Source organism: Ischnura elegans, chromosome 2 (genome assembly GCF_921293095.1).
Source record: "Ischnura elegans chromosome 2, ioIscEleg1.1, whole genome shotgun sequence".
Taxonomy (NCBI): Eukaryota; Metazoa; Arthropoda; class Insecta; order Odonata; family Coenagrionidae; genus Ischnura; species Ischnura elegans.
Window position 1 is genome coordinate 58683460 of NC_060247.1, and position 15618 is coordinate 58699077.

Sequence of the window (15618 nt, forward strand, 5' to 3'; positions counted from 1 at the left end):
CATTGTGGAACATGCCTGGAGAGGATGCGGCCACAACATTCCATTTAAAATATCAATAATATTGCTTAAGAAAGGTAATGCTATCAAAGACTAACTAAGAAAGCCATCAAAGTAGACAAGAAATCTAATGATTAATATGATCAGTCAGATAATATATAATCGTCAATCAGTCAGATAATAAGTAAAATATATTCTTCACAGCTTCATGAAGAGAGCTCAGTGGGAAAGAAGCAAATCAACCAATTATCTTCTGGCTAGAAAAAATTGTGCCCACAACATAACTCATCCTAAAGAACCCCACCAGCACTCAACCTAAAAACACTGGTTGGAATACCAGCAAGACTAGAACAAATTACCACATGACAAAACCCCTAAGCCTAGGACAAATTTAATATTTAGGCGAATATTGGTGAAAGGGGAGATAAAAATGGACAAATTAGAGAGGTGAACATTCTATATACAGTAAAACCTCTCTTAAACGAAACTCAAGGGACCGAAATTTTGCCGTTTCGTTGATCGGGAGTTCGTTCCCCGGAGGTGATGCGCACGTTGCATCATTCCAGGGGCTCGGAAATTGAAGCAAGTCTGCATGCGTTATCTTCATTCTACCTTCGCATACTTCAAAATAGTGCTTATTTCTTCAGCTGCAATGCAAATCGCGGGCAATAGACCACATTTAGGAAGCCTCAGTTCGTATTATTCAATCACTTCGCGTGCTTTTTCATCGGTTTTCAAAAATGTATGCAACGTAGCGGTGAGTGCGAGGCCATCCCTTTATTCTCAATATTTGAAATAGAGTACATGTATTCGCGAAGTTTACACTGAAAAATTAAGAATTCGATAGATTTGACCATTACTAATATAAAGTTAAAGTAACAGCGCCAATTATAGCTTCATCATGAAATTAAGATCGCTCTACCATAACGGCGCGAGTGCGACTTTCGTCGACCCATTAAAGCTCAGTGGGTGGCAGCATTTCTTTATAGTAGTCGAATCCAGAATACTCCATAGCAATATTTGCGGTCGCGGGCTTCGTAAATAATTCATTGTACTAGCATCATTTCCATCGCATTCCGGATAGACAACTGCCGATAAGAAAACATCTTGAAAGGCCCTATGCAGGAGTTCTCGAAGTAAAATACGTCACGATTTTGAAAAATGAGTTTTCGAGAAATTATATTCTGCAACCCTCAGTTCGCTGGCTTCGCGGATTACGAAATTTGAGTCTATTCTAGTGAACTCATCAAACGACCCTTCAATATTCATGACTTTTGAGAGACCCTGCCAGGATTCACGGCTTTCGTCATCACTCTTCATCGCGTGGTCGCAGTTGACTGCAAACCGGATTGACAACTCCCGATAAGAAAACAGCTTGGAAGGCCTCATGCAGGAGTTCTTGAAGTAAAATAAGTCACGATAATGATGCTGTTGACTGCAAACCCGGTTGTTGCAAAATAACTAAATATGGTGACAGGTGCGACACGCTTCCAAGCTTTGCAAAGCCCTTGCATTACCTGCAAAATGGTCCTCTTCAATTTCGCCGATCCCTTACATCCATTCGATAAACCAAAAACTCCACTAAAATCCGACGGTAATGCCGCTTTGCCGCAGAAATGACCCCTCGGTCGAGAGGTCGCAACTTAGCTATTGCAGTTGGGGGGAAGAAAATAACACGCACATTTTTTATTGTTAGTCCTATGTTCGGGCCCGTGCAGCGATCGAGGAAGAAATCTACTTTCCCCATGAGTGCATCAACTCCCGCCAACCACCGCTGAATTAATCCCGCTGTCATTCATGGATTTTTGCTGCTACCACAGGGGTGAGGCATCACCATTGGCCCAGTCTAAACATGGCATGTTTAGACTGTGTCGTCTTCTTCATGCAACAATTGACGGCCGTCGCAAACCTTTTTCTCAGGAGAAAATCAACACCGCTTCACATCACGTTAGGACATCGCTACAATCGCCGACAGACAGAGACTGACCTTTAGTATAAAGCACTCGATTCAAGTAACGTCTAGATCAATGGGAAATGTTGGCTTTCGTGTCTTAAGTGCGAATATTTTTTATTCAAGATTGCGGCAAATGCAGAAGTTTCTCCTATTTTTTAGATGATGTTGAAATAAACAATGTGAATGAAACAAGAGAAACTACTGAGTCATATATTAAAGATAATTAAGAGATGCAAATTTTGGCTTTCATCTTCTAGCGCGCACATTGTATCTTCCGTAATTTAGTTAAATTTTATCCGTAATTTAGTTAAGAAGTTATCCAAGATGGCGGCGAGTTAAAAAAAAAATGCTTCTCGGAATTTACGCGTTGTAATTCTGTAAAGTATCTTAAACAACCGTCAAAAGAATGCGATCGAAGTACATAGCTCAAGATATCATATCTTTGAGCGTGTAAATATTGGGACATTGAGTTATTTACGAAAGTCAGCATTAGCATTTTTCGCAATTCGCCGCGAGCCGCGAGTTGGGGCACGACCACCGAGAGACAAGGCCTGAGCGCTGAATTGTGACGTCACGAGTCGTAGGCGGACGGAGGGAGTAGCGAAGACTGCCATTGATAGCGCCGATTGGTGGGGAATGCGTAAGAAAACCAAACGATATGTGAACAGACATTTCTCCGGCTACAATTTTCCTTATATAATATCATATGTACTTACATTTAAATGATGTTAAGAGTAAATCCCTACCTCGGGAAACATAATTGTTTCGAATGGACCAACGCCTTCGCCGAAAAATCTTCTTTGAAGAGAAACAGCTTGCTTCCAAATGCATTCGAAACCTCGAGAATATCATTAAAAGTCTTATATTCACTAAAACATTTTTTACGCATCAGCGGTACTTATAACATAGAAGTCATAGGATTTTTACATCCTTCACGGGGCTTCTATTTTTTCAGCATCGCTGCATTAAACGATGATGAAATAAAAAAGTTATGTTGTTACACATGCGCAAGATTAGGATAAAACTAGATTGTGCTTCTGTTAAATTACATAGGGATTGTTTTGATTAGACATATCTGCAAACTATAATTTCATGGCAATTTATGCACTTAATGGGGTGAATTGTAACCTTTTAAGAAACGGTGACTAGGATTTGCTACTTTAAAGTACCTGGGGAAATTATTTTGAATGGAAAAATACCATGTCCTACCTGATAACACAGAAATGTAGCATATAATGCATTCAGTTGGGAAAATAATAGTTTTTCTATTGATCCAGTTGTTGCGAATACATTTAAACATATGGACAGAGTCAAGCCTTTAGAGTAATGGTCAAGTATGATGAGAATGATGTGGATAAACTATACTCAGCCTTGATGGATTGGTGAAGAGAGATACTGCCTTCCTGTTGATGGATTTGTTTTCACTTATAACGCAAACCACATCCAGACCAACTTTTTCGAGACCAATGATGACTTTCTTCAGAATATCTTTTAGAACGCAAGCTGACAGAGTACTCACAGGCAAATTATGGAAAACATCTTCAAATGAATATAGAAAGTTCTCTACCGCGAACACATGAGCACTAGAAGCTAAACTGCTGGAGTTATGCAGGTTCTACTATACATCAGCCCTTGTAGTCAAGAAGGGGTTTCAAATGAACTTCATCCTTCATACGGGTGATATAACGCTAGTGGCTCTGTAATGAGATACTCGGTGCTTTACTTAAGATAGAAACCCATGCTCATTAATTGGACCAACTTTAAAAGAAGAGCAGAGCCTTTTGATAGTAACTGGATGTGGGAAAACCAATTTAACCGAATTGAGAACAAATTTATGAGCCTCAGGAGATACTAACAAAATATTGCTGAAAATACAAATATGTCACAGATGCACCTTACTTACCTTCTTTTCTTGAACACTTACCTTTTTTATGGAACAAGGGACATTTGTGATTTGATAAAGTTATTCAAAGATTAATTTACAGAGTCTTTAATTTTGCAAACTTCCAATAAAGCTACAATATCGCCATAAATATTTACATTATTTGTGGAGTTTTTTAATTCTATCCAACACATCATAGGTACTTTTCATGCATGAAAGAGGCTTGAAAAAGTGGAGTGAATTTGCCTATTGCTTTTAATTCCCTTTTTCAGTGGTATACTTTGATATTATTAAGAATTTATACAATGAGTAAGTAATAAGAGGTGGTGAGCACTCTTCCAAATGCTTTAATATTATAGCACACGGCTTCACGACCACATCCCAAAATGCTGAATACTTATTCATCTTCACCAGAGAATTTACGCTTCACCGAAAGAGCTCTCTGAGTTTCTAGCTTTTTCTAAGCCTTATATGCTTCCTGAGTTTTCAAACTATCAGCTAAAGCAGCTTCCACAGTCGCACTTTCAAGACACTGTTCCCTCATTGATGGTGCATCCCTGGTCTGCTCTGAAGTGGTAAGGTACCCAGGGCAATCAGGGAAGATCCTTGGCATGGCACAATCCCTCAGTTTTGGGCTGTTCAATGGTACAGCCAGCAGTTTTCCTGACTTCTCATCGAAGTAGGAGCTTTAATGAAGCACATCTTCAAACAGAAAATGCCGGATACATGCCTTAAAAATGGAGATAATTTTATTGGTAGACGGAAAATCAACTGTATTTCAAGTGAGGAATACCTTCGTTTACCTTAAGGGTGTAGTAAACAAGACTTAAATAATTCGCTTTGCACACAATGGTAGTTAGATTAACAATATTTGATCTGAAATACCAACTTAGACATGGGCCATATTTATCTCGCATGTTGGTAGCCCATTTATTCATCCCGAGCGTTTCACATGTTTCCATAATTTATTAACTGCTGAAGAATCATTCATTTAACACTCTCGAAGACTTTAAGATTTCACTCTCTACACAATCGTTCTCAGATTAACACGATTAGTTAGTACATATTTCCTATGTAAGAACTACTTAATGCAAAAAACTCTTCTTTTCTAAAACAGTAATACTACCCTATGCATGCGTAAACATACAAATAATGTAAAATGCCATCGTAGGCATGGGTCATATTTATTACACAAGTAGGTATCCCATTTATTCACCCCGAGTGTTTCACATGTTTCCACAATTAACTAATAACAAAAACTATTCATTACACCCTCAAAAAATCAAGTTCTTCTTAATAACCGCACCTTAGAACACGAGGATAAGCGCCGTATTCTATTTAGCGTTGATATACGAGAATTTCAAAGACATTTAAGTACTGTGAAATAATTAAAACCATTAATTATTCAAGCTATAACGCAAATAATATTGAAATCAACCTGCAAATACACTCGAGAGTAGAATTGTTTCAAGAAGCCAATAACAATTCGTCTACCGGTCAATGCTTGTATCAAATATCTTTTTAATTCACTTTTAATGACGATCAACATTTACATATGTAACAATAATGCATTATACTAACATTTCCCTGAATAATCATGCCTTCCAAATAGAAAGAAAAAGATAAAAACTCACCTTGGAATATTTCGTCAGCTGGAAGTCTTTTCTTGGAATGGCAAGGTTCGTTTCCTCTTCGTCTCTTCGTCCATAGGAAATTTGAAAACGCACACTTTCGTTTCCTCCGTGTATTTTCCTTTGCACAGAGGCACACAAAACTAGTACACCATTTCTTGAACACTTATATTCAATACTGTTGCCCACAAAACCATCGCAAAAGCTTTCAAACTCCAAATAACTTAGCGTTAAACAACCCAATCACCATTTTCACCGCAATGGCTTATTAATATAAACAACTGCAAGCATTGTCGGAAGGCGTGGTTGATAACCTACGGCTCGTGACGTCAGACAATTAGAAGGCATCAGCGCTCAGGCCTTGTCTATCGGTGGTCGTGGTTGGGGTCGGCGGAAACACACGACGGAAGGCTATGGTTACGGTTAATAATGACGATTCTGATTGGCTTATTCAGTGGAAGTCTCTGATTTGCCCTCCAACGCTACGAATATTAAATTATTCATATGAAAATAAAAATTTAACCGGAAAAATTGGTTATTGGGAGGTGAATTTCACTCGATCGCGCCGAAATTTCATTTCGTTGATCGGGAGTTTTCGTAAAAGAGGAGTTCGTTCATCGGGGTTTTTCACTAATGTGTTTACATAGGCAATTGGCCGGACCAATAGCATTTGTTCGTTGAACGGAGTTCTTCGTTTAGCGGGAGTTCGTTAAGGTGAGGTTTTACTGTAATGAGTTTCCAAGGTTTGAACATTCAGTATTGTTTAGAAACATTGGTGATGTCCTCTGATAAACCACACTGAGCTTTGGGCAGTTAAAAAAATTTCTATTGTTCTTACCTCAGTACTATACTCATCCATCATGCTCATTAAGGAACTTATAACTGATAAGACAATAAAATTCTATGACCACTATCAACACTAGTTTCAAAATAATGAATTTGCTATTTTTAAAGGCAGAGCTTCAAGGATCATGATGCCGACACATTCCAGTCACCTGAAGTCCCACAATGGGATGCTCTCATAAAATTAAAATAGTAATTTTTTGCATACATAGATAATTAAATTTATTAACATATGCAAAATATGACTTCATAATTCTCAAAATTATTGCTGTTACAGAGCTTCAAAAGTTGCAAAAATTACTAAATTCTTTCGCCCTACAAGAATGCCCTGTGACGTCAGAATGCAAGTAAGCAGATTCGTTCCATAGCAATAACAATCAGCAACGTTGATAACAAACAGCTGCAAAAATACTAATTCATAACTTGAAGGATGTGTGAAAAACAGTCGTGAATAGTTATTAAAAGGTTTAAAAGAAATAAATATTTTACAGCACGCGTATTGCACAATGGCTGACTACTACTTCGTAAAGGCACATTCTGAGAACATTATGAAGGTAGGCTAATTCATGATCGCGTATTTCTTCTTCGGCAATGAAAATTTTTCGGCACAGAGTTGAGAAGCCACAAAATTGAAATGTAACGTATATTAAGTCAACTATCTCATTCACTAGTAATCCAGAGCTTGGAGAATAAATTGTTCTGAGAAAAAGGTACTAAAAGATATGTACATAGGTTTTTCTAAAACTGAGAGAAATAGTCTACTGGCACCAGATAAACGTATTGTTTACTGGAATCTGACGTTACGATCAGCAAAAATGGCGATGGGTCTTTTGGAGCATAATATGTATTACCATAAAATTTTCAAAGTGGAATTTTACAATTGATATGCGGGTTAGAGAAGAACTGCTTTTGCTAAAATTTTCAGTGTGGAGGATATTTTTTTATCGCATAATCATTCATTTTCAGTGGAATTCCCAATTAAGCCAATTTCTATTTATGCACATTAAATTCCTGAAAATGATATCAAAAACAAAATCAGACTTGTTAGGCGTTTGTCATGAAAAATGATGCAACACTAACATGACTGGCTTTCTCTTCTTCTAGAATTTATTGAAGAAGCTTGTGATAGGCTGGAGTACTTCCCTACTACTACAAAACAGCAATAACAAACTGGGTTGATACAAAACTCAGTTAATCCATTAGTAATCCCAACAAATAGCGACCATATGATAATTCCCAAGAACAAGTACATACATAGATGACACAGTTATCAGAAAATACGAATATTAAGTAAAACTGTTAAAAACTAAGAAACTGGTAAGAAATAGCTTCCAAAAAAAGTTAAAAGATCAGTTATAATTTCAACAGCGCTTCTAACATGTTCTTATTTTACTATTTTTTACCCTACATTTAATAGAATTGGCCATCGCAGATTTTTCTTCAAGATCATCCTTTTCTTCAAGGACAGAACATTCAAACTAACAGAAGAAAATACGAAAAATGAGGTATTTCATTAAAAGACTCACCAGGATTGAAGTTGGTCACCATTGAGCTTCTCCTAACACAGGTTTGTGAGTCAACAGCTGCATACATATATGCATTGGTTTCTATTGCACAAAGGGAACGTCCAAGATGGCCATCAAGGTTGGAGTTATGCTTTTCAAAACACTGTAAGATAATATAACCACAGTAATAAGTATTGCAACAAATAGAAGGTAAATTAAATGGCTCAAATTATATAGTTTCCAAAAAATTACGTATACCCATTTCATGTTGAACCAACAGGGAAAAAACTTTGAAAACCAGATGTTTTTCTACACCACCATTGTTTTCTCAAACATTATACATTATGATGTCAACAGTTTAACTACACTAAAAATTATAGATTCCACAAACTTAGACCACGTATAATACATACTATATGTACCCCATTCATATGATCCTAATGCTCTGCTATCTTCCCATCCAACTTTTTAGGATAAGTAGCTTCAATCATATTCTACATTAACCTAGCATGGCCACACAACCATGGAAAAACACTATTCCCAAGAATTAAGAAACAACATCCATAGATCTAAATGGTAGTGCAATAGAGAGGAAACCAATAAATATAAGGGATATTGGTTATTCACCATAAATGATGTATCTAATTTGATTAGATGATGTATGGAATGAGATAGATTAGTGCAATCTCAGTGTTCTAGTTTAATGCTTTCATATATTAAATTGTACGAAATTTCAAATTAGTTTGTTCAACACATGGATTTCTTTTGTAACTGCCAGCATTGAGACTCCTTTGTTCAAATATGTAGCAACACATCCCAAACATTCAAATGTAGGAGTCTGTAAACCCAAATCGGAATCTCAATTCCAATAGGGTATCTAGGTTCCAAATCTATACTAATAAAAATATACTAATAAAAATTGTATTTACGTGTAGAATAAACATTATTATGTATTATTATATTATCCTTTAATAGAGACAGATGAAGGTAGTTAATCCTGAAAGAAGGTAAGAAAAGAACATTGAGCTTTAGGTCCCCTTCACATGAAGCCACTCCATGGCCTTACAGAGAGGTAGTCCGTGTTTCCCCAACACAATCATGTGATTCATTGGTGACATGGCTGATTTTTACAACACTACACTGAATGTTGCCTTTCTACCACATAGGTGAATGCAGTAGCGATTCAAACATCCCTCTGAGAGGCTTCGTGTAAAGGGGCCAGAATAAATTGTATGCTGCAATTAAGAATCAGATGGTATAGCATTTTGTAGACTGAAGGGAAGCAGATTTGTAAGGCTTGGATTTGTTTCATTAATGCATGACTTTTTGAGGTTATTTATGAAATATGATTCTTCCACTCATACTACTACTGCACATATAATGAGAAATACCTCTAATACCACCACCTCAACTCCTCAGAAAATACTGAGGTAAACGTCAGAAATTATATCAAAGTAATACTTACTTTGAATATTTTCTCAATGCTGTCTGTATCTCTTACAAAAAATATTGGAAATCCCCAATCCACCAACATAAGACCAGTTCCATAAGGATTCCATGGTTTTTCATCATTACATATTTGACTTTCAAGAGATGACAACCCTGTCGTAGAGAAGGTAGTTTAAAAACAAAATAAAAAATTATATATAAATACTAAATAGGTAAATCTTACATAATTTGTGATTACATATTTCAACAAAGATAATTGTACGCACATTAATGCACCATAATAAAAAACTCGTAGGTGTGAAAACCAGAAAAAAATTATCCTTATTTATGAAAATGAACTAAGGAGGGAAAAATTATCCGTGACAAGTGAGTGCTGCTACTATGGATCAGTGAAAAAATAACTTTCCTTAAGCCTGAATCACACGATCATTTTTTCCATCCCTTTGGAGGGACAGCTAAAGGGACGATAGAAAAAATGACCATTTTTTGTGATAATTTTCTTCAATGGCTCAAGGGATGGAATTTCCATCACTCAGCACATCCCTTTTGGTGTAACCGAAACCATATCTTGCACCATTCTTCAGCCAATCAGAATGCACGGTCACTAACAGCGATTGTAGTGCCACATCTTGCTTTTAATTGAATGGCAGTTGTAGATACCGCTAGTGAGGGACTAAGTGAAGGAAAGGGGAGGGTGAGAATGAACGCGTGATTCAGAAAATGATGGGTAGAATGATCATTTCTTTGGCTTCTGAAAAGCTACCTCTCCGAAGGGCAGAAAAAATGATCGTGTGATTCAGGCTTTACTCATGGCACATTATTCTTGGGCTTCACTCACAATGATGGAAATTAAAACTTGCTGCATCGTCTTCCTTTTTTATATTACAATTCAGATTCGGAATATTAAAGGCTTGCATGCTTCAAGCATTATTTGCCCTTGTCATCACAATGGTGGCAAATAAGATGAGGCTAATGAATTGCCTTTAAAACATCGTACTTAACTCTATAGCCAGAATTCCCTACATTATATACATTCCTCTCTTTCCTCTTGAACGGTACATCTTCTCAAACACTAAGGCTATGATTTGCTCTGAGTCAACCTCAGACCCTGTAGCCCTAGAACGTTAAAATGCTTCTAAGGCATTAATGAGACATTTCAAGAGCCACCTGTAGTAAAATATCAGTTTCAGTAAAAACCTAATCAAGGTTTTATTCAGCAAGAATAACACAGTTCAAGTAAACAACTTAAGTGTTGCCACGACAAATACAATTATTAAAATTAAGATCAACAACATAGTATGTTTATACCACATTCACCCCCACTAAAAATCGATTAGTATCTGATGTAGTCATTTAGATAGGCTGGTAGCCTTCGCTGCCGTCCACGTGGAGAACCTTTCTGTGGAGATGGACTCTTGGGTTGTTCAGAGACACTCTTACTCGAATTAGGTATGCCCTTATCTTGCCCTGTCTCTTCATCGCATGAGGAGTTTTGTGATGTCAGTTCTCCGGAGTCAATAGATGGGCTCAAGGGAGGTCCGTCAAGCTTGACTGGGAAGTCCCCTCTTGGAGCCAAATGTCTAATGGAAACACTTGATTCTTGCCCATTGGGAAGCTTTACATATGCATAGTCTGGATTTGCCTCTATTAATTCGACTTCCTGAACAATCGGGTCATACTTGCTGTGCCGCAAATGGTTTTTCATTAAAACTTGACCTGGTTTAGTTAACCATGTAGGCAAGGAGCGACCATTGAAAGATCTTCTGGGATGAGTGAACATACGTTGATGTGGGGTAGCATTTGTTGAGGTGCACAACAGTGATCTAATAGAGTGAAGTGCTGACTGAAGCACTTCTTCCCATTGTTCTGTCTTTAACCCTTTTGACTTTAAGGTCAAAAGTACAGTCTTCCATATTATTCCATTGTATCTTTCGACCTGACCATTTCCTTGGGGGCTGTAGGCAGTAGTTCTACTTGTAGCAACGCCTAAGGAGGTGAGAAATGATTTCAGTTCATGTGACATGAACGAAGCTCCTCTGTCGGAATGTATATAAGCTGGTGTACCAAAGAGCGAAAACACCATAGTCAATACTCTCACAACAGTAGATGCCGAAATATCTGTACAAGGAAATGCAAAAGGGAACCTTGAATATTCATCAACAATAGTCAGTAGAAAACGGTTCTTGGATGAGCTAGGTAAGGGTCCTTTGAAGTCTAAGCTTAATCTCTCAAATGGAGAAGTTGCCTTTATAAGCTGCCCTTCATTTCTACAGAATCGAGGTTTTAATTCATTGCAGCAGGTGCAAGAATTAATCACTCCTTTAATTTCTTCTAGTGTGTAAGGCAGGTTTTTAGCTCTAACCCAGTGGTGCATTCTTGTTACACCCGGATGACATAAAGCATCATGTAGTTCTTTGAGGTTCATTCTTCCCTCTAAGTAGGTACTTGCTGTAATCCTCGACATTGTGTCTGCAGTTGTGTTTTGGTTGCCTGGTCGGTAAATGATATCGAATTTGTAATTAGCTAATTCAAGTCGCCATCTCATAATTTTCTCATTCTTTATTTTACTTGAGTGATACTGATCAAACATGAAGGCAACAGACCTCTGGTCAGTGATGACCTCAAAATGTCTTCCGATAAGGTAGTGTCTCCAGTTCCTCAGTGATTCCACAATAGCATAAGCTTCCTTCTCAACAGAGGAATGTCTTTGCTCAGCTGCATTAAGTGTCCTAGAGAAAAAGGCAATGGGACGTTCGGCTTGACTCAGGGTGGCCCCAATGGCAAACTCTGAAGCGTCAGTTTCTACTCGAAAAGGTGTATTTTCTTCTATTGCAGAGAGTGATGCCTCTGCTACATCTTTCTTGAGTGAATTGAATGTTGTCACAGCTTCTTCAGACAGCGGGAATGGTCCTTTTACCAGAAAAGGGCGAATCTTCTCTGAAAATTTGGGAATCCATCGGCAATAGTGAGCAAACATACCTAAGGTTCTCTGAAGGGCTGGCATGTCATTTGGGACAGGTAGGTTCATCAAAGGTGCAAGCCTATCCGGATCAGGCTTTATAACTCTATCTTCGATCAGATATCCTAATATTTTCACAGATTTAGTTGAATATTTACATTTATCTTGGTTTAATGTCAGATTATACTTTTCTACTGCACCTAAAAATCTTTCCAAATTTTGGTCATGTTCCTGTTGGTCATGGCCGCAAACTGTTACATCATCTAGATAAGGAAAAGTACCTTTGAGCTTTTCTTCCTTGATAATTCTGTCAATGTTTCTCTGGAAAGCTGGGACACCGTTAGTTACCCCGAAAGGAATTCTGCGGAACTGGTAAAGTTTTCCAGCAGCTTCAAAAGCAGTATATGGCTTATCTGATTCTAGAATAGGTACTTGGTGATAGGCACTCTTGAGGTCAATGGTGCTGAATATCTTGTATTGTGATACATTCCGTACCAACTCCTCTATTCTTGGGAGAGGGTAGGCATCAAGCATTGTAAATTTATTAATAGTTTGTGAGTAGTCAACTACCATCCTAGGTTTATGATTTTCTCCCTTAACTACAAAAACTTGAGCACGCCATGGTGAGTTACTAGGTTCTATTACACCTTCTTTGAGCAATTTTTCCACTTCAGCAGCGATGAATATTTTGTCGGATTCTGTGTGACGTCTTGACTTAGTTATGACGGGTTTGCAGTCTGGTGTGAGATTGGCAAATAGCGATGCTGCTGGAACTCGAGCAGTAGCTAGTGAGCAGATTTTAAGAGGTGTTTGTTCTCCATGGAATTCTATTTCTACAGATGAGTGACTCTTCAGAAGATCGTGCCCAATCAGGAAGTCAGCACACAGATTTTTCATGATTAACACCTTAATATTTGCATATGTATAGGTCTGAATCTTCAAGGTCAGCGTACCACATCCAGTAACATCAGAACTCAAAGAAGAATTAGCCATGGTTATCTTACCGGAGTAAGGCTTAACGACTATTCCGCATCTCTCCACAAAACGTTCATTCAAGAAACTAAGAGAACTTCCAGTATCGATAAGTGCATTTAGTTCCACTCCATTGATCAATACCTTAGTCATGGATTTTTGAAGGCATAGAGGTGCTGTTACTGCAGAAGCCAAAAACGACGTAGAAGCTGTTGAATTTGTAGATGAATGTTTAAATCTTGATTTACATACTTTTTGGTAATGTCCTTTTTTTCCGCAACCTCTACAGATAATATCCTTTGCTGGGCAAGAGTCCCTTGGGTGCCGTTTGTTACCACAAAAGAAACATTTTTCAGATCGTACCAAAGCAGCTGATGTTGTTGTAGTATCTTCAGGGCTATCTTCTCTATGGTCAGCAGCAGCAACAGGAGTTGAATCTGCTGTATTCAGATAAGACGCTGAATGTAGCTCAGCCAGCTCAAGTGACCTAGCCTGGTCATGGGCCTTCTCTAATGTGACGTTGGTGTTTTCCAGTAATCTTTCTCGAATACGAGAGCTCTTGAGGCCTCGTATGAAAGAATCCCTTATGTACTCATCTTTATATTTATCAGCTGTTACTGCTTGAAATTCACAATCTTTGCTCATTTGTTTTATTACCTGGAGATATTCATCGACTGATTCACCCGTCTGCTGAGTTCTAGATGCTAGGCAGTGTCTTGCAAATATTTCATTTCGTTTTGTGATATATAATGAATCTAGTATTTTGATGGCATCTGAGTAGTTTTCTGAGTCACTAATATACCGAAAGACGTTAGCAGATACATAATTGCAGAGTAATTGCAGTTTACCATCTTCTGAAACCTTGTTCACTTGGCCCAGGAAATTAGCAAATGTTCTTTTCCAGTGTTTCCACTTCGATTCAGCACCCACATGTGAAGGGTCAGTATAAAATCTTTCTGGCTTTAAAAGCTGTTCCATCTTACTAAAGAATTCTTGCTGAATAAATTGTAGTAAAATATCAGTTTCAGTAAAAACCTAATCAAGGTTTTATTCAGCAAGAATAACACAGTTTAAGTAAACAACTTAAGTGTTGCCACGACAAATACAATTATTAAAATTAAGATCAACAACATAGTATGTTTATACCACACCACCATTCTGGAGAGCGGTGCTTATTATGCTTGGCACAGGCGAACTGCTGATACACTGACTTGCATAGAAAAACAAATACAATGCAATATGCTTCAATTTCCTTCATCATAAATTAAGCATACAAATATTATTTCCCCCCATAGTACATTATCAAATGTATAAAATATTTCATCATAACAAAGCATACTATGACTTGGGTAGGTACGAACATATCTTGAGTTTGAATGGGTAACTTGTAAAACACTATAAGTAATCAGTGTTTCATTCGTTAACATAAACAGTACCAAATTTTACGGACGTAGAGTAAAAAAACTCACCTGAGTATCGATTGGGGCATGTATCTTCATGACTAAAGCTCCTAGGAAGAATGGTTTGATTATTTATTAAAATAACACCATTCACTTTGCTAGAATCTTTCAGCTTCAGCATCACATCCCTGCAAAGAGAATGAGTCATAACACAAGACTGTGAACTCTAATACACTTCAATTAGAAAAAAACCTTCACTTTCTTGGTATGAATATTCATTTTTTAGTTCAGTAGCTTCAACTTTACTCTAGCACACTGCCCCTTATAATAAAATAAACAGGAAAACATCAATCGGACAGTGAAAATGAATAAATATAGCATGCACCCTATTACAGGATAACCCGAAATTCCTATCGCTGGTTACGATTACCTCACCTAGTAAACATATCTGGCTGTACAACGGCAGTGTAAGGCTGGGCTGGGGCTTCATTGAGAAGCCAGTCCAAATCTTCCTTCCCATTGACAATGTGAATAACGCCCACGTTGCCTGAACGATGTGCTGTAAAAAAGACAATTATTTAGTCTCGCATACGAATGAGAGACAGACAACGTTAAAATGAATCATTTTCACAAGGGTGAAATTACTTACAACTGCAGCCAAATTGATGAGTCCCGTTCAATCTTCTAAAGCAGGCTACGGCACCAAGGATGGGTTCATACATTTTATCTTTAGTTCTTTCCGCTGAAACTAAAACTGAAATAAGAGGAATACATTAAAATTGGGTGAAACCAAACAATGCATTAGAATAAAATCAAATTATTAACACTTCAAGATATAACTGTCAACATTAGTTGCGGGCAACTTATCCACCTTAAAAGCGAAAAAAAATATGAAAAAGAACAGATAACTTCAAGTACCTCCAATAAACATTAGAAACACTAAATAAGTCCAAGAAAACATTTTCACTTTCAATAATACCATTTGTGTAAATCTACACAGCCAGGGAAGGCACTAATGAACTACGA

At 37.5% G+C, this 15618-nt stretch overlaps 1 protein-coding gene across 1 annotated transcript in view; it reads right to left on the minus strand.

Moving 5' to 3' along the window:
• The window catches only part of LOC124153792 (nicastrin), a 35871-nt gene extending 20253 nt beyond the window's left edge, over positions 1–15618 (minus strand). Inside the window, exons 1-6 of the mRNA XM_046527151.1 lie at positions 15511–15618; positions 15242–15346; positions 15028–15151; positions 14662–14780; positions 9278–9414; positions 7834–7975 (exon numbers count right to left, since the gene is read on the minus strand). Coding sequence (XP_046383107.1) covers positions 7834–7975; positions 9278–9414; positions 14662–14780; positions 15028–15151; positions 15242–15346; positions 15511–15574 — 691 coding nt within the window. The 5' untranslated portion in view covers positions 15575–15618. The remainder of the gene's footprint in view (positions 1–7833; positions 7976–9277; positions 9415–14661; positions 14781–15027; positions 15152–15241; positions 15347–15510) is intronic.